General features: G+C 50.2%; 1 protein-coding gene across 1 annotated transcript in view; it reads left to right on the top strand.

Annotated features, from left to right (window-relative positions):
• The first annotated feature begins 552 nt into the window (after positions 1 to 552).
• SNX30 (sorting nexin family member 30) overlaps positions 553 to 19030 on the top strand; it is a 109116-nt gene continuing 90638 nt past the window's right edge. The window contains exon 1 of the mRNA XM_041761838.1: positions 553 to 869. Coding sequence (XP_041617772.1) covers positions 714 to 869 — 156 coding nt within the window. The 5' untranslated portion in view covers positions 553 to 713. The remainder of the gene's footprint in view (positions 870 to 19030) is intronic.

The raw sequence follows: 19030 nt of genomic DNA, 5'->3' as shown, positions 1-19030 counted from the left end.
TCTCCCTCTCCCTCCCTCTCCCTCCTCCCTCTCCCTCCCTCTCCCTCCTCCCTCTCCCTCCCTCTCCCTCCCCCCTCTCCCTCCTCCCTCTCCCTCCCTCTCCCTCCCTCTCCCTCCTCCCTCTCCCTCCTCCCTCTCCCTCCCTCTCCCTCCCTCTCCCTCCTCCCTCTCCCTCCTCCTTCTCCTCCCCCTCCCCCTCTCCCTCCCTCTTCCTCCTCCCTCTCCCTCCTCCCTCCTCCCTCCCCCTCCCTCTTCCCTCCTCCCCCCTCCCTCCCCCCCCTCCTAAGGCAGCCGAGGCGCGGCGGGGGCGGGGCCGCGGGCGGGCTGTGGGCGGGCTGTGGGCGGGCTGTGGGCGGGCTGTGGGCGGCGTGGCGGGGCGGGCTGGGCGCCCCCGGCCGAGGTGCGAGCGAGCGGCGGCGGGCTCGGGCTCGGGCTCGGGCTCGGGCTCGGGCGCGGAGCGGGGCCTCGGGCGCGCAGCGGGGGCGCGCGGTGCGGAGCGGAGCGGGGCAGCCCAGCCCAGCCCAGCCCAGCCCAGCCCAGCCCAGCCCAGTCAGCCCAGCCCAGCCGGGCCCGCGCGGGCAGACACGAGCCGGCGGCGGCGGCTCCCGGCCGGGCGGGCGCAGGGCCTCGGACCTTGCGCGGCCGAGCGGGGCGCCGGAGCCGGGGCGCGGCGGGCGCGGGAGGAAGCGGCGGCGGCGGCGGCGGCGCGCGCCATGTCGGGCGGCCCCCCCCGGGCCCTGCCGTCCACCGGGCCGCACTCCCTGCTCGACATGCCGCACCCGCTGGCCGGCTCCAGCAGCGAGGAGGCCGTGGGCGGCGACAGCACGCCCAGCCCGGACCTGCTGACGGCTCGCAGCTTCGGCGACAAGGTGGGGCGCGCGCGGGGGCGGGGGCGGGCGGGCGGGCGGGCTCCCTCCGGACCCCGGGCCGCGCCCCGCGCCCCGCGCCCCGCGCCCCCCTGCGCCCTGCCCGGCGGCCGTGCCCGCGGCCCCGAGCCCTCGCGGAGGCGCTGGCTGCGGGCCGGGCCGGGGCGGTGGCGAGCGCCGGTGACGGCGGGGCCGGGGGGCGCGAGTGGCGGGCGCGGTCCCGAGCCCCGCCAGGTGCGGCCCCGAAGGCCGGCGGCCCGCTCACTTGTGGCTTCCCCCGCTTCCCCGGGACCGCGGGGCGGCGGGAGTCCCGGGCTTTGGGTGCCGGCAGGACTGGCAGCCGCGGCCCTCCCAGGCGCACTGCCCGCGCCCGGCCTGCGGGGAGCCCTGCTGAGGTCTGCTGTGCGCCCGGGAGTCGCCTGGCTCGGACCCCGGCGGACCCCAGCCGAGGGGACGGGCTCGCTGTGGCTCCTGTCTGGGGCCTCCGCACTGGTCAGCTTCGCCAGAGGCCCGGTTTGTGGTTGATGGAAAGAGAGCCGCCGCCCTTTGACCTTCTTTGTGCAGAAGGAGGCTCCTGATTTCCTTAGAGGAGCCTGATCCTGGTGCCGCTTGGAGAGACAACAGGACCCCCCTGCCCCTCCACCTCCGCTGCGTGGCCACCTGCCCGCTCATTGCAGACGTTAGAATTGTTCTTAACGCCTGTGATCCGGATCCCCTCCCCCTAGTGAATTCTCCCTTGGCCCAATGCTCCTTGGGATCAGAGGACCTAATTCTTACCCCCGTAGATGGGGGGGCGTGTGGTAGGAGAAAAATGAGTGTCAGTGCATGGAGCACTCAAAATAGCCATGGAGGGGAACTTGATGTACCTTCGTGAAAGAGTTTATGAAAGCCGGGAGTGAGGAGTAGAGCATTAGGAACAAAAAGATTTAAAAAGCTAATGAAACCGATGGATTGAGCAGCTTGAGGTAGGTGTGTGGGGAGGGGGGAGGAGGACGGAGAGGGCTGTTGGTGATTTTTTTCTCTCTTTATTTTATAGATGATAAACTATATACGAAGGGTGATGTTGCTTGGAAATACCCGGTGCATATTTGACATTCAATAAGCAGTTGTTGAGTGATTGAATGAATAATTGGTGGCTTTCTTACAAACGGAGACATTGTTCCTACACTACACGTTGTAGGATAGAGACCCAAGTTAAACCTTCTGATTTTCCTTCTCAGGGTGGTGAATTATCGATTTCTGTGTAACAGATTACTCCGAAATTTAGCACCTGAAAATAGTGTGTGTGGGTCAGTAGTGTCAGCTAGGAGCAGCTTAGCCAGGTGGTTCTGACCTCAGGTTTCTTTTGAGGGTAGTGGTCGAGGTGTTGACCAGGGCTGGGTCATCTGAAGGCTCCGTTGCGGGAGGATCAGCTCCCAAGCTCACTCACTGGGCTGTTGGCAGGCCTTAGATCCTCCTCATAGGGCTCCTTGACCTGGCAGCCGGTTTCCCCCCAGAACAAGTGTTCTAAGAGAGCAAGAGATCCCAGGACTCAAGCTACACTCCTGTAAAATCTGGTCTTGGAAGTGACATAATCCTGCCATATTCTCTTTGTCACACAAACCAGTGCTTGTACAAAGTGGGAAGAGGGAATAAATACCGGGAGGTGGGGATTATTGGAACCGTCTTGAATGCTGCGGCCACTGGTGGCTATTTTATTTATTTTTAAAATGTTTGTATTTATTATTATTACTGTTATAATTTTTAGTAATCGTTACCCACCCAGTGTGGGGCTTAAACTCATGGCCCTGCAATCCAGAGTCGCATGTTCTTCTGACTGAGCCAGCCAGGTGCTCCCACGGGTTTAAACAATTGCTTAATGATCCTCTCCTGGAGGATACCTGCCTCAGAAATATGGACATTTTACTAAATACTGGGAGGACAGACGCCTTGTACCACTAAGGTCTTGTTGGTGGGCGGGAAGTCAGGCCCAAGTCTCCTTCCCGCTGGCTTCTTTTACAGGGGCAGTTCTGTGAGAAAGACAATTTTGAAGCTGTTCTTATTAATTATTGAATATTTAATAAGTCTCCTTACAGCTGTAAGAAGCATCAAAATGACATCACTCCCAAGGGCCTGATTTATAGTAAGCCACTTTTCCTTAGAGGTTAAGTAACGCAATTCTTCTCCTTGACTGGAAGTAACATTTTCCTTGAATCTTGGCATGCACGTGTGTTCTAGCAACTGTGAAGAAATTTCTGTAGAGAGAAGCTAGCGTGCAACAGAGGTGAGTCAGGATCGGTGGAAGGAAGCCTTCTCTTTACCCTCTTTCTCTTGCCCAGGCAGCCTGGGGGTCACGGGAGGACAGGTAGGAAAGCTGAGTGCTCTGATCCGTCTTTGAAAAGAAACCTGTTTTCTCGCCTTTTTTGGACAATGGAGTTGTGATCCTGGATGTTGGTTCAGAATCAGTTCTGGGCTTGGAGAACGAGGGTTTGACAGGCTGCTCATGGCACAGGGTTATTATATTATGCAGAGGGGGGTTACTTTCTGTGGACCCAGGATGTCGCCAAGAACAGGTAAGCCTTGTGTCTTGGTCCGGCGGATGCTTCTGAGCGGTGTCTGTGATGCTTGCTCAAGAAGCAAATGACAAAAAAAAAAAAAAAAAAAAAAAGCAAATGACAACCAAATACGAGGGCTTTTTCATCCACCAACTTCTAAGAATCCTTCCTATCTTCCAAGGATTGCTCGGACTAATTCTTTTCGTGCCAGATGAACTCACAGACCTTCTATTACTACCTCCTTCATCTCCACCTAATGTAAATAAACCACTTGGCCTGCCTCGTTCTTACTTTCATCTGCAAACCACTCTGAGCTGCTTCTCCCCTGACTCAGCCTCCAGCTTTTATGTCTCCCCAAACTTACACACCAAGCCCACTCAAGCCCCAACTGGTTAACACCCCTTCCCACATCCTCAGCCTCTTCACTGAACTCTTCCCCCTACTTCTTGCCCTCTTAGGTTACAGCTTCTCCAAAAGTCTTGGAAATGAGGTTTCTTTTCTTCCTACACTCCACTTATATCAGGATCAAGAGATGGGGTTCAGTGTCCTTTCTCTCCACTGCCTTTTTACAAACTAAGCTCTTCTCCCTGGAAGCCCATGTCATTTTATTTGTTCATTCACGTATTTGAGGGCCTACTACAGGATAGGCACCGTTCCAGGAACTTGAGATGAGTCAACCAGTGGAAGACTCCTGCCCTCATTGGGTACGTTTTAGTGAGCACATACTATATTATATAATAAATGCTATGGAAGGGAGAAAGAGTAGGTTGGTGGGGGGAGGTTCAGGATCACCAGCTGTGGGAGGAGGATTTGGATAGGCCTTCCGAGAATTTGAGATTTAGAGGAGGTGAGGGGGGGAGTCAGTGAGCGGATGTCTGGAGGTATGTCCAGGTGGAAGGAACAGCTAAAGCAGAGGCTTGAAGCATCTGGCTGGCGTAGTATGGAATAGCCTCGAGGCCACTGTGCCTGGGGCAGAGTGAACAATAGAGAGTTGTTGACTAATAGCTGAGAGCGAAGGATCCAGATTCTGTAGGGCATCATAGGCCACCTGAGAACGGTGGCCTTTACTCTGAGTGCCACTGCAGGGTCTCCAGCAGGAGAGCACAATTTGACTTATGTGTTGAAAAGGATCACACGGGCTGTTGAATTGAGAATCCTTTATTTGGCTATTCTAGTGAATTATGGAATTTCTAGTTAAAAGGACATAAACCAAATGCAAACTGGCAAAGAAAAACAAAATCTAGTGGTTTATGCTTTGAAAAGCCCCAGGTAAGGGCACCTGAGAGGCCCAGTTGGTTGGACATCTGCCTTCAGCTCAGGTCACAATCCTCGGGGCCTGGGGCTCGAGCCCTGCGTTGGGCTCCCAGCTCCCGGGGGGGGGGGGAAGCCCATTCTCCCTCCCCCTCTGTCTGCAGCTCCCCTTGCTTGTGTTTTCTCTCTCTCAATCTCTGTCAAATAAATAAATAAAATCTTAAAAAGAAAAGCCCCAGGTAATTCGGCTTCAGGAGGGGCTGGAACTAGGTATTCAAATGATATTGGAAATCTGTCACTCTCTGTCTCTAGGCTCTGCTTTCTTCTATGTTAGTTTTATTCTCAAGCTAGCGAAGGGATATGTTCTACAAATAAGCCTCACAACTTCAGCAGAAAGAGAGCACCTCTTTCCTAATAGCTCCAGCCAAAGCCCTGGGCTGGTGTCTCATGGGCCTGAATTGGGTCAGGCACCGAAATCAAGCTTTGTTAACTCTCACTGCCCGGACCTGCACCAGGTCCTTATCTTCGGAGAGTGGAGAAAGGAAGTTTTTGCAGGTCTGTTTGTTTGAACTGTGAAATGTACGTATAAAGCATATAAAATGTTTAAAGACTAAAATATAACTACACAATTGAAAGAACAGTAAACACTCATGTTCCTACTCCCCAGGTTAAGAGAATATTACTAGTATTTCAGAAGCCCCCTGTGTGCCTGGGGAGGACAGAGGGCTCCCGCAGCCGGATCAGGATGCTGCTAATAGGAGGAGGAACGAAGGAATGTGGAGCGAGCACAAACATCCATCACAGGACTTCCATGACTTTCTGTTCCCTGTCATTTCTAAGTCCCCTGCTTCTCATTCATTAAAATCTCAAGGCCCTAACTCACTGTCTTCTCAAATTATGCCCTCCCCTTCAGGGACTCTGTTAAAACCTTCAAAACTATCAGCTTCTTGACTTTATCTCCACACACCTTGACCTCTTTTTCAATTCAGCTGCCCTCTCCCTGGCTACACCCGTACTCAGAAAGGTTCCAGCTTTGACATAATTCCGTGGGATAGCATCGTCTCTCGCCTTCCCCTCTTCCCAGTCAGGACTGACTGCACCTGTTCCCTGACCGCTTTTACTCACACCCCTCCTTCAGGCTGCACCGCTAGTCTCATCAGTTCCTCCCGCCACTTCCTTTCCTCTATTCCCTTGCTCTCCTTTTACACCCCGCCTGGATCATTCCATTGGCTCAGGTCCTTTGCCTACACTTAGGATGCAAATGCACCCAGAGAATTGCTGCCAGTGTAGGTTCATGGGTACCAACCACAGCTGGGGCCTCAGTGGTGCTGGGCGCTCCTTTCTTTACACAGAGGCTCCCAGGGTGCACCCTGGCCCATCTGAAGCTTCTCTCTGTTCTCACGCCTTCTGTCCCTCTGCTCCTCCCTCCTGTTTTGCTGATGGGAAGACGGAAGCCACCATAAAGGAACTTCTTTTTCCAGACTACGAAATGACCTCAATCCGTAACCATCATTTCTTGGTTGCCCCCAGGTACCAGAGTGGGGCTTCTGAGCCGCTCCTGGACTATGTGGCCTGCCCGTCTGGCCTCTCAGAGACCTTGCTCTGTTCATCATCCTCATTCGTGCCTGTGTCTTCACACTCCCTCTTGGCTGGCTCATTCCATCAGTACTTAAACATGCCCAGTCACCCTGGCCTTGAAAACAGACCAGGAGTCAAGAAAACCCTGCTGTGATGCCTGCTTCTTCCCCATCTCATGACCTGTTTAGTGACTCTTTACAGCCAAACTTTTTGAAAGAATGGCCTGCCCCTGTTGTCTTATTTGCTAACTCCTTACCCTACTGCTGTCTACTTTTTTTTTTTTTTTAAGATTTTATTTATTAGAGAGAGTGGGTGAGAGAGAAGAGAGTACAGCCGGGGAGGGGCCGAGGGAGAGGGAGGAGCAGATTCCCCACTGAGCAGGGAGCCCGATGTGGGACTTGATCCCAGGACCCTGGCATCGAGGCCTGAGCCGAAAGCAGACACTTAACCCACTGAGCCACCCAGGCGTCCCTGCTCTCAGATTTCTGACTTTACTCATGACTTCTTGCAAAATCCAGGAGCCACTTCACCGTCCTTGTCTATCCTGACCTTCGCCTTCCACGTAGCACTTGATGCTGTTGAGTACCCTCCTACTGGAAACACTCTCTACTTGGCATTCCAGAGCCTGGCTGGATGTTTGAACCCCAGCTCTGCCTACCCACAGTCTTTGTAAGAGCAAATTATTTAACCTCTCTGAGCCTCAGTTTCCTCATTGTTAAGGAGGGGCTAACAGAAACACCTATGTCCCAGGGCTGATGGGAGGATCTGGGGAGTTCATCCTTAGAGTCGTGTCTGCTACATAGTGGGCCTTCAATAAACGTGAGGTGGAGAGGGTGGTTCTTGCTAGGTGGTGTACTCTCCGTATTTTCTTTTGCATTCCTGCCTGGTGTTCATCAGTGTCTGCATCAGCTGTGGCCCAGTCAGGGTGAAAAACCGCTCTAGGTATCTCAGACTGAGAGGCTCTAACACAAGGGGGTTAGTTACGTAGGTGATGGGAGACATGAGAGGTCCAGCAGAAGGCAGTGAGATGAGTAGAGTGGCAACAGCAGGAAAGTGCTATCACCCCCAGGGCTAGAGGGTCAGTGGGAGGAGGTGATGTTAAAATCCAGGAGCTTCCGAAAGGAACTAGAACTGTGGTGGGGGGTGGAGGGGGTGCTCAACAAGAGTAGGGGCCACTGAGGAAGGAGGCCTAGAGAGGAAGCAGCTGCTGGGAGGGATGCTGTGTGAAGCAAGGCGGAAGGCTCTGGGCTGGGGGAGGAACACCCTGAAAGACCTTTTGGGTCTTTGGTCAGTATCTTCCATTGGCCAAAATATCTTCCGTGGTGAACACGTGCCTTTCGGAGAGCCAGGCAGTCTTTCTTGAGATTTGTTCAGGTGGATGCCAGGGTTATGATTATGAACCCTTGTTTGCTGCCATGTGGAGAGAGGCTACTGAGGCCGGAGAGGAGCATAGGGCTGGGAGGGAAGCAGGGGACGGGCCCGGAGGTCACTTGGATCCTGGATCCACCTGGGCCAGCTATGCCTGAAGCTAGCGCTGCTGCTTGCTTACAGTAGGATGTCGTGAGTTCCCTTTTATTGACACTGTCTTCAGTTGAGTTTGTCACTTGACACGAAAAAAAATTGTTAGATACATTGACCTTAAAATGTGAAATAAAAATAGAATTTTCCTTTGGGAGTATTGGGAAGGGGTGCTTAGTTCCTATTGGCCAGCCCCATTGTCGGGGTTTATGTCTGCAAGTCAGCTACGGTGCGGAGGTGGTGTTTTCTCCGGGCCTTTGAAGTTTGGGGAGCCCTTTGGGTATGGGGTGGGGAGAGCATCACGGGCTGAGGGAGTCGCCTGAGCAAAGCTCCTGAGATGGGAAAGACCTGTGGCCGCTGCAACTGGATGGAGTCGAGGGATGTGTCGGGATGGGTTTTGAGGGTCCAGAGGTGGGGGGTGGTGAGCGAGGAGGTGGGGACACAGGTCAGCAGACCCAGGACTGCATTGCATGCTGTGCTGTGGAGGTGAGCTTTTATCCTGAGGGCAGGAGGCAACCCTAGAGGGTTTTTGAGCAGAGGACTGTGTGATGGGTGCTTGGGACGGGGAGTGGCTGGCAGTGAAAGAGGGAGTAGGGAGGCGTTAATGGGGTTTTGGTGGGAGCTGTTCCTGCAAGAAGACAGATTAGAAAATGTAAAGACCACTCGTGTTGGTATAGTGGGCATGACAGGCGCCCTCCCAGAGAGGGGGTGCAGACTGGGAGGCAAGTGCGAGCAGGAAGTGTAAAGGTGATTGGGGTGCAGTTTGAGGCAGGAGTCAGGACGGAGGTTGTCTGAACCCCACCCTTGGAAGCCTACTCGGAGTTCAGGGCTAAGCGCAGATGCTGCTTCCAGGAAGCTCCTCCATATCATATAGATGCGTAACCCCTAAAAATCCAAATAAAAATGGCTGTGGAGGGGGCACGAAGGTGGCTCAGCGGTTGAGCGTCTGCCTTCGGCTCAGGGTGCGATCCCGGGGTCCCGGGGTCCCGGGATCGAGTCCCCCGTTGGGGCCCGCTTCTCCCCCTGCCTGTGTCTGTCTCTCTGTGTCTCTCAAGAATAAATAAGTAACATCTTTAAAAAAATGGCCATGGAAGATGTGGAAGTTGAGGTGGACACTGAGTCTTTCGGAAGGGGGGTGCTGTGGCACGTTGGGGGTAAGAAGGGTGGTGGCTTGGGGTAAATGCGGGTGGAGGGGAGACGCTGAGGGCAGGAGAGACGGGAGCTCTTGCTAAAGGTTCGGGGCGAAGTCAGAGGTTTTGTATCAAGACGCAGGAACGACTTGGCCAAGGGGCCCGAAGTGGCGTGGGGGCGTCGGGTTCGCTGGGGAGATGTGCCAGGGGTCGCCGGCTGGCCGTCCTCACTCGGCTGCCCCGTGGTCAGCCTCCCGGGGTGCAGGCTCGCCAGCCGCGTGTCGGGGTAGCAGAGGGCGGGCACTAACCCAAGCAGAAACCTTTAGGTTTTGAGCTCGCGCCTCCGCCAGGCTCTGCTGGACGATGGGGCCGCGAGAGAGAACGAACAGGACCCCCCTCCAGGGCTCTCGGTCCCGGGGACAGGAGCTGGCTATAGGATTGGAAGGCGCCGAAGATACCGGCTCTGCGGCCTCGGGCGAGTTGCTCAACCTCGTGGGCCTCGGTGTCCCCCCGTCCGAATGTTGGGTTGTTTTATGGGGGTGCGTGTTTGGGATAGTGTCCAGCCCGAGCAGATACGTGCAAACGCCAGGTGTCTGCACGGCCTTGGGAAGCGGACCCCGGGGGAGCGGAACCGCCAGCTGTTTGGTGGACAGGTGGCCGACTGAGCAGGGGCAGGTGCCAGAAGTGGTAGGTTCCCCAGGTGTCCCCCCCGCAACCTGCCCAGAGCTCGCACCTCGGCCCCCCACGCCTGGGGGAGGCTGGTTCCCAGGCACTGGCGGCTGCTCTCTGGGGGGCATGTGTGGGCGCTTAACCCCCAGGCATGTGGCAGTCTGCCCCGGGGGTGGGCAGGGTAGGGGAAGCAGGCAGGCCCAGGAGTGCAGACGCCGGCAGCTGAGCTGGTCAGGGTCGGGGGATGTGGGCACCGACAGGCTTGTTTGTTTGTTTTTTGTTTTTTTAAGATTTTATCTATGTATGTATGTATGTATGTATGTATGTATGTATGTATTTAGGAGAGCACAAGCAGGGAAGGGGAAGGGGCAGAGGAGGAGGGGCAAGGCAGAGGGAGAAGCCGCCGCCCCGCTGAGCAGGGAGCCCGGCCTGGGGCTCGATCCCAGGACCCTGAGATCATGATATGAGTTAAAGGCAGACACGTAACTGAACCACCTGTGCACCCCACTGACAGTCCCCACTGTGGTCATGGTGAGAGTAAGGTACAGGCTGGAAAGAGGGAGTGATGGTGCTGTGGAAAACGGTGGCTCTCCCAGAGGAGATGACGTTGGAGGTGGCGAGTGGAGACGTAGGTGTCTGAGCAGTGGCCAGAGCAAGGAGCAGTGACGGGCGCAGAAAGCCCGCAGGTGCCCAAGCGCGGCAGCGTGTGGTCGCCTGACTGGCCCCAGAGACGGCCGCTGGGTTGGGCGCTGGAGAGTGGGCAGGGGGCAGACTGCGTCTCTAATGGCAGACAGTGAGGGCCTTACCCCGGGTGATCGGGAGGCCAGTACTCTAAGCGGGGAAGGCGCAGGGCCGTGCTTGGTAGGTCACCGTGGCTGGGGTGGGTTGGGGTGAGTCAAGAGGTGGGGGGTCCAGGGAGAGGATTGTTGGAGCAGAAGCCTGGTGGGGGGAGCAGTCTCAGTGGAGTTTTAACTCACTGATTCCAGGGAGCTTATTGCTCAGTTTTGTTTGCACACCAGCCTCTAACCTACGCAAAAGGCAAACCTATTGGCAGGCTCACTCGAAGCACAGGAGTGAGCAGGAATTGGGGTCTGAATGTTCTCGAGGGCCAGTCTCCTGCTCCCAGACCAGCTTTATCCGTGAGGGAGGGAAATGGGGCGACTGATAGCTTCCATCCCTCATATTTTCTAGCCATGCCTCCTGAGAGGGAGTGAATCTCTTACATGGGGAAAATCTCCGGGAGACACAGGTCGGGTCTTATACCTTGCCTGAGACCAGAGGTGCAACCATGGCTGGGGCCGGAGCTGAAAGAGTAAGTCAGCCCCCGTTCCAGCTGTGGGTTCCAGAGCAGCTGTGAGATGTGTGTGCCAGGCAGACAGTAAAAAGATTTCTTCCAGGGGAGATTCTTGAGTCACAAGTTTTAGTGACTGGCTGAGTCATCATGGCAAGAATAAAATAAACTTTGGGAGAAACAGGTCAAAAATTAAACTATAGATTTTCTAAGACATAGATGCTTTTTATTTTTTATTTTATTGTTACTTTAAAAAATTTATTTTAGAGAGCACGCGCACACAAGCAGAAAGAGGGGCAGAGGGAGAGAGAGAGAGAGAATCTCAAGCAGACTCCCCGCTGAGCGTGGAGCAGGCGCAGGGCCTGATCTCACGACCCTGAGATCACGACCTGAGCTAAAACCAAGAGTTTGTCACTTAGCTCACTGTGCCCAGTCTGGTGCCCCAGGTATAGATACTTCTTAAAATAAAAATTGAGATATAAATCACATAGCATAAAATCCACTTTTTAAAAGTATATAGTGTGGTGGGTTTTAGTATATTCACAGGTTGCACAACTCTCTCCAGTGTCCAATTTCAGAATGTTCATCACCCCAAAGATACCTCATCCTACCCATTAGCAGACACTCCTATTCCCCTCCCTCCCAGCTCCTGGTAACCACTTTTCTATTTTCTGTCTTTGTAAATATGATGCTTTTCCTTTAGATACCTTATATAAATAGAATCATGCAGTATTTATCATTTTGTGACTGGTTCATTTCCTTAGAATAATATCCTCAAGGTTCATCCATGTTACAGCATATGACAGGATTTTCTTCTTTTTATTTAATTTATTTTTTAAGATTTTATTTATCCATTTGAGAGAAGACAGATAGTGACAGAGAGCATGAGTGGGGAAGAGGGGGAAGCAGACTCCCTGCTGAGTGAATGTACCATTTTACAGTCCTACCAAAAGTACACAAGGGTTTCAGTTTCTTCACAGTCTCACTAACACTTGATATTTTCTGTTCTTTTTTTAAAAGCTTTTTATTTTTTAAAAGCTTTTTATTTATTTTTTTTTTAGAGAGGGAGGAGGGGTGGTGGGGCAGAAAGAGAGAGAGAATCTTAAGCAGGCTCTGTGCCCAGCTCGGAGTCCAAGGCAGGGCTCAATCTCACAGCTCTATGATCATGACCTGAGCCGAAATTAAGAGTCAGACACTTAACCAACTGAGCTACCCAGGTGCCCTGATATTTTCTATTCTTTTGACAAAAGTGGCCATCCTAATGGACGTGAAGTTTGATTTGTATTTCTCTGATGATTAGTGCTGTTGAGTGCCTTTTCACTTTCTGGCCATTTGTATATCTTCTTTAGAGAAATATGTGTTCAAGTCCGTTGCTCATTTTTATATCAGATTATTTGATTTTTTTATTGTTGATTTGTAGTTCTTTTTATATTCTAGATATTAACCCCAATCAGATATATGATTTATAGATCTTCTCTCCCATTCCATAGGTTGCCTTTGTGTCTTTTGCAAAATTTTTAGAAGTTTGCTCTAGTCCTATTTGTCTGTTGTTGCCTGTGTTTTTAGTGTCCTATCCAAGAAATCATAGCTAAGTCCAATGTCATGAACATTTTCTCCTATGTTTCTTCAGGAGTTTTATAGTTTGGGGTCTTAGGTTTGGGTCTTTAATCCATTTTGATTTTTGCACATGGTCTGAGACAAGCATCCCACTTCATTCTTTTACATGTGGATTTCTAGTTTTTCCCAGCATACCATTTGTTGAAAAGACGTCCTTTCCCCGTTGAGGATATATATGTGTATATATGTATATGTGTATATATTTATATATGTATATATATACACACACACTCTTAAAGCTAATTTCTTACTAAAATCAATAAATCATATTAGTAGTTGAAGTGCTAAGATGAATATATTCTACAAATGTTTGAGTGACTTCTCTGTACTATGTGCTGCATAAGGCATGTTCCTGGTAGTCAAGATATCTAAATTCTGGAAATGACAGTAGCCTGGGACAGGTCCATAATTAGAATAGACGTGCTTATAGAAGAGCTGTTCTGTTGCAAAAATGGAAGCCCAGACCTTCTTCAGGGCTATTTAATTAGGGCAGAGGTGTGCTCTAAAGGAACTGGGCTTGTTGTCATCATGCTGGCATCAGCATTTATGCTGCAAAAATGCAATATAGCAGCCTTTCTCTGTGCTGTCCAGTCAGGCAAATCTTGTTTATTTCATGACTTGCATCAGCAATTGTGAAGGGCACTTGGACTTTTTGTTCATTTTTCTCAAAGATTTATACAAAGCTTTGGCCTATTGTGTGCCATACCTTGCAGATACCTTAGATGAACAAGATGACCTTACTTTTAGGGAGTCAAGGCTGGGAAAGGAGACAGAGGAGGTTCAAGTGAAGTATTGCAACTAAAGATGATGAAAGGAGAATGCCATGAGGGTAGTCAGAATGATTTCTTTGAGTTAAAGAAATTCTTGAGTGTAAAGCATGTTTGGAGGAGGCATTGGGTTACCTATTGCAAGTTTTGTCCTTTAAATTAATGCTCAGTGTTGGGATTTCAGTGAGAATTTGAATAATTGTTTTCTGGTCTGACAATAATGGGAAATTCTTGACTGTCTTCCAGCCCTTAGGTTTTATTATGCATATGTTAATCCAGTGAGTGTTCTTTAGCAGTGTATCCAAGATTGGCTATGTAATTTGCAGGACCCGGTGCGAAATTAAAATGCTTGTCCCCTTGTTAAAATTTTATCAAGAATCTCAAGATGATGACAGAGCATTAAGCCCAGTGGGGAACCCTTGTGAGCATAGAATCCCGTGTGAGCGCACACCCATGGAGCTGGCCCCCAGTATATCCTTTACAGGTACTGGTTGCCAGGTCCTGTTACAGTCACCTTGTAGCCATCTTGCTGTTCTAGGTCAGGACTGTTGGATTCCTTGGGTGTGTTTACTTATTTATTTATTTATTTATTATTTTTTATTTATTTTTTAATAATAAATTTATTTTTTATTGGTGTTCAATTTACCAACATACAGAATAACACCCAGTGCTCATCCCGTCAAGTGCCCCCCTCAGTGCCCATCACCCATTCACCCCCATCCCCCGCCCTCCTCCCCTTCCATCACCCCTAGTTCGTTTCCCAGAGTTAGGAGTCTTTATGTTCTGTCTCCCTTTCTGATATTTCTCACACATTTCTTCTCCCTTCCCTTATATTCCCTTTCACTATTATTTATATTCCCCAAATGAATGAGAACATACAATGTTTGTCCTCCGATTGACTTACTTCACTCAGCATAATACCTTCCAGTTCCTTGGGTGTGTTTAGGAGTCCAGGCTTCTCTCATCTGGATTGATTGTGGCACTTGCTCCTCCATCACCTGTCAACATTCTAGCATATCCTCTTTCTAGAAGTACTTAATGTAATCTCCCCTCATGACCAGCCTTTCATGTTTATGTGTGCTTGGGACTGCATTTCATTCCCCCAACCAGTTGCTTCTGTTTTCTTTCCCCTTTGTTCTGGTCTCTTCCCCGGAGAGGGTGCTCAGCATAAATGCTCCCTCAGTTATCCTTGCCTTCACTCAGAGATCATGGCAGGCTATGCTTATAATCACTGCTAGCATTTACAGGGCTCTAACTTTGCTCGGGAGCCTTGCTGGATCATCTTCCGTGCACTCCCCTATGATGTAGTTGCTGTCTTGTTCCCCTCTGATAGTGGAGGTGGGGGGTGTGTGCAGGGGAGTGGGGGGAGGGAAGTAGGCTCTGGGAGCAGTAACTTGTTCCAAGGCAGAAAGCTAGAGGAGAATGGGGCTGATGTGAACTTGGGTCTACCTGGCTTCAGAGCCCCTCTTCCTACCCACCACCACTGCTGTGGGATTGGCAGCCTGCCCCAAGCCCCCTCCCCTATTTCTGAGCACCTGCACACATTAGTCACCATAAGTAGGTTGCATTCCCTCTAGGACAGTCTGTGCACAGAAGGGGAATGAAAGCAATCTCTCCTGTGTCTCAGCTCATGGCTCTTCTCCTGGGTCACCTTCTAGCTCCTCTCAGCTTTTGTCCTCACCATCCACACCTCTCTTGTTTTTTGTTTTTTGTTTTTTTTTTAATTTTAAATTTTTATTTTTTTAATGTATTTTTTTATTGGAGTTCAATTTGCCAACATATAGCATAACACCCAGTGCTCATCCAATCAAGTGTCCCCCTCAGTGCCCGTCACCCAGTCACCCCCACCCCCTGCCCACTCCCTTTCTACCACCGCTAGTTCATTTCCCAGAGTTAGGAGTCTCTCATGTTCTGTCTCCCTTTCTGATATTTCCCACTCATTTTTTTCTCCTTTCCCCTTTATTCCCTTTCACTAATTTTTAAATTCCCCAAATGAATGAGACCATATAATGTTTGTCCTTCTCCGATTGACTTATTTCACTCAGCACCTGCCTTGTTAGGGCAGCTTCTCTCTCCCCATCACCGCCAGGCTCCCGGATGAGTGGCTTTGTGCAGGGCTTCCATCTGCCTGGCCATCTGCTCCCCTTGCCTGGGCGGCAGAGTCCGGTCCGGGTCTGCACCCACCGCTCACCCCCTGCACAGCCCAGCAGAGGCCTCAGAGGGCATCCATCCCCAGACACCCCCCCCCGCCTGCCCCACTCCGGCTTGAAGCTGTGGCTCTGCCAGAGAAGCAGCAACTTGTCAGACCAGGTCACCCCCTTAGCTCCTGGCAGACCTGAGCTTAGGACCCGAGTTCCAGACTGCAGCATTCAGTTCCCGTTTTCTGTGATTCATGATGTTAACTGGCCTCCCCTCAACAACCCCCGCCCCCCGTCTCATTCTGTCCACTGCTCCCTAGCCCAGTGCCTGGGCTGGTGCATAGCAGAGGCTTAATAAATAGGTACTGAATGAATGGATTCTGTCCTCTGTTGGTCATGCCCTGGGCTGCCCCTGCCTCTCCGATCGGCTTCTGTTTCCTTCAGGCCCTAACTGTGGGTCCGGCCAGCCACGTCCCTCGCCTTTGGCCGGTTCCTTACATCCCACCTCTGGACGGACTTCACATAGCTGCATCAAGGTTTAGGATTCCCCGACCTGCGGGGTCTCGCTTCAAATGCATCTTCCCAGGCGTTTCTCTGATCCTTGTCTTCAGCGTCCTTAAGGTCGTTCTCTGGTGAGGGTGTTTAAAATCATACCTCTCCTGGCCCTCCTTTCAAGTATCTCATTCCTCCTGCAAGCAGCATCACTGTTTCAATCTCTTCATTTCCGTGGTCCTAGTCAACATCCTAATTAAGATGTATGGTTACCTGTCCTGTGTTCCTGCTTTCACTCAGTCTGCTCTCTTCTGCCACGGTCAGCCGATGCTCACCTCCCTAAGAACACTGCCCTGTGTGTGTCATTCCCGTCGTGGGAGACCTGCAGCGGCCTCCCAAAGCTTTCGCCATGGCCGTGCAAGCCTCTGCCTTCTGTGTTCAGGTCCCTATTTGCCTCTCTGATCCTCTCCTAGGGAGTTCGGGATATCCCTGCCAAATGATTTTACTCTAGAGCTGCCTGGCATGCCATGTGAATTTTCGCTTGCCCACCTTTTCTGTGTTTGTGTTTCCAGCTGCCTCCCACTAGGGCTTTGGAACCTTGCTACTCAGTGTGTTCCCTGGACCAGTGGCATTGACATCACCTGGGAGCTCGTTGCAAATGCAGACCCTCAGGCAGAGTTCTGGGCCTACTGAATCAGAATCTGCATTTTGACATTATTCCTAAATTATTTGCATGCACATTAAAAATCGAGGAACGCTGTCTTCAAAAAAAGTTTATCAGGCTCAGCTAAGCATTCACGTCATCGGGGGACTCGTCAAATGATACTGATGCCAGGGGCCCACCTCAGGAAATTTGGATCTAATGATTCTAGGATGGCCCGGAGACTAGTGCTTAAAAAAAAAAAAAAAAAAAAAAAAGGTTTCTGTAGCTAGTTCTGACATGCAGCCAAGGTTGAAATCACTTGCCTTAGAAGAATTCTCTGACTGACCCAGTGGGATTTTGCTGTCACACGTCTGTCTCCTAGACTGTGCTGTAAGCTCCTCGAGAGCAGAGGCTCCGTCTGGTTTGCTTACTGCTATAATTTCAGGCATGAACATAGCTTAGGATGGGGTGGGTACTCAGATATTTGTTGACTCAATAAATGGACATGTGCTAAATGAGGAGTATATATGAGTATTTATGAGTATTTGTTGTGATATTGTTTCTAATAACAATAGATGAGAAAGAGCCCAAATATTCATCAATAGGGAGCTCGTTGTAAACTATGGTAATTTACAAAATGCGTGTTCAGGGGATAGGCAGCCTTATATACCCTGATATGCAACATGGCAGACTGTTTTAAGGAAAAAGTAAAAAAACGTATATACCAGCTGTGTGTAGCCTATCATTTTGTGTTTTTAAGAGTATAGGTGTAAATGTGTACACTAGCCTTGGAAGGATGCACCTTTACCCCTCAGGAGATCACTTTCTGACCCTTTCAGAATGTAATCTTCCACCCCTGGAGGTTATTTGACCAAATGAGAAAGAACCCTCCAACTCTCTTCCTAATTTAGTTAATAATAGTTGATACTGATTAAAAAGGAAACATTTGCCTAACCAGCTCCCGACTACCCCTGATTGTATTTCAAACAAACATAAAAAATGAGGCTCTCACTCATAGTTCTGTTGAGTAGATGGGTATGTTGTCCTCTGCTTGAAAACTGAGTCATAACTGTTCACAACCTGAAAGGGACAAGGCCAGGCTGTTAACTGAGAGGATAAGAGAGATAATGTTCTTCTGGTAGTTTTTTTTTTTTATTATTAAAGATTTTATTTATTTATTCATGAGAGACAGAGAGAGAGAGAGAGAGAGAGAGAGAGAGAGAGAGGCAGAGACACAGGCAGAGAGAGAAGCAGGTTCCATGCAAGGAGCCTGATGTGGGACTTGATCCCGGGACTCCAGGATCATGCCCTGGGCCAAAGGCAGGTGCCAAACTGCTGAGCCACCCAGGGATCCCCTCTTCTGGTAGTTTTTAATCTGTTGTGATCAAATACAGGTGAATATTGGCTCAGAGTGATCTTTTAACCTTTTCTCCTGGTGTCAAATTTTTTGGAACTATCTTTTTTTTTTTTTTTTTCCTGGGTTAAGGAAGTCTTCTCTTTCCTGGTCCAAGTCAACTGTTGTTTCATTGATTGTCCAGACTTTCTGGGACTCCCATTTTATGCTTCTGCCTTTGTCCTTCCTGGCAAATGGGCCGCCCTGGACAGTGCCTATCATGGTAAAAGAGGAGGGGATGCTTTTAGTCCAGTGACATTTGCTCTTTTCCTTCCCAGTTTCCATGATCACAGCCTTTATCCTGGTGAATGGTTACCCAGGCTTCCTTGTAGCTTCTTAGAGAGGGGGATGGCCAACTCTGAAACAAATGGAAATGGAGGAAATGATACTGGGAGGTGGTTCTGTTAGTGATGACACTGACCCCTCTTGGGAAGACAATGCAGTTGAGTTGACTTGATTCTTTTGGTGTAACAGATTGTCTTCGGGAGGCTTGGCATATTACTTTAGGTATCTTTGAGCAACCTAGAAAGTATCTTGTTTAGTTGATAGACTATGTATTTTTAGATAGAACAAGACGCAAATTCGAGGCTAACATGGATATCTGCAGATTTCTAAGCATGTCTCAGGTACCACGGTTTGAGCAAAATGGTCACATCTCTACTTTCAGCTGATTCTGAAGGACAAAAGTAGACACTGTTCTATGCTGTTATTGTTGTTTTGTTTTTCTTAAATAATTTTTATTCTCTAGGACTTTGCCGTGTCCAATGCTGAGTGTGAGTGGAAAGGGTCATATTTATTAAAGACGTATTAGGGTGTTCCAAGATTATAAATTATAGAAGTAATGTTTACATTTTACAACTTTTTTTTTACGATGAGGTTGACAGAAAAGTCTTGCTGTTGATTTATATACATGAATCAAGGAAACATCTATATGTCAGTTTATGATTTTGTAATAAATGGGTAAAGAGGATCTGTTAATCGTGAGAAACAGTGTTACCAGCAGCTGAGTGAATAAAATTCATTTGCTACCTCTGCTTCCAAAGCAAGGAGGTACACTACATAAAGAAATTTAGAATTTCCATTGGAGTGGTTAGAGTAATGTAGGTTCAAAGCAGCTGAGTAGAAAGAATGGAGCCTTTGGAG

This window comes from Vulpes lagopus, chromosome 7 (assembly GCF_018345385.1).
Source record: "Vulpes lagopus strain Blue_001 chromosome 7, ASM1834538v1, whole genome shotgun sequence".
Taxonomy (NCBI): Eukaryota; Metazoa; Chordata; class Mammalia; order Carnivora; family Canidae; genus Vulpes; species Vulpes lagopus.
Note: the sequence above shows the minus strand (reverse complement) of the source record. Positions and strands in the feature narration are given on the sequence as shown.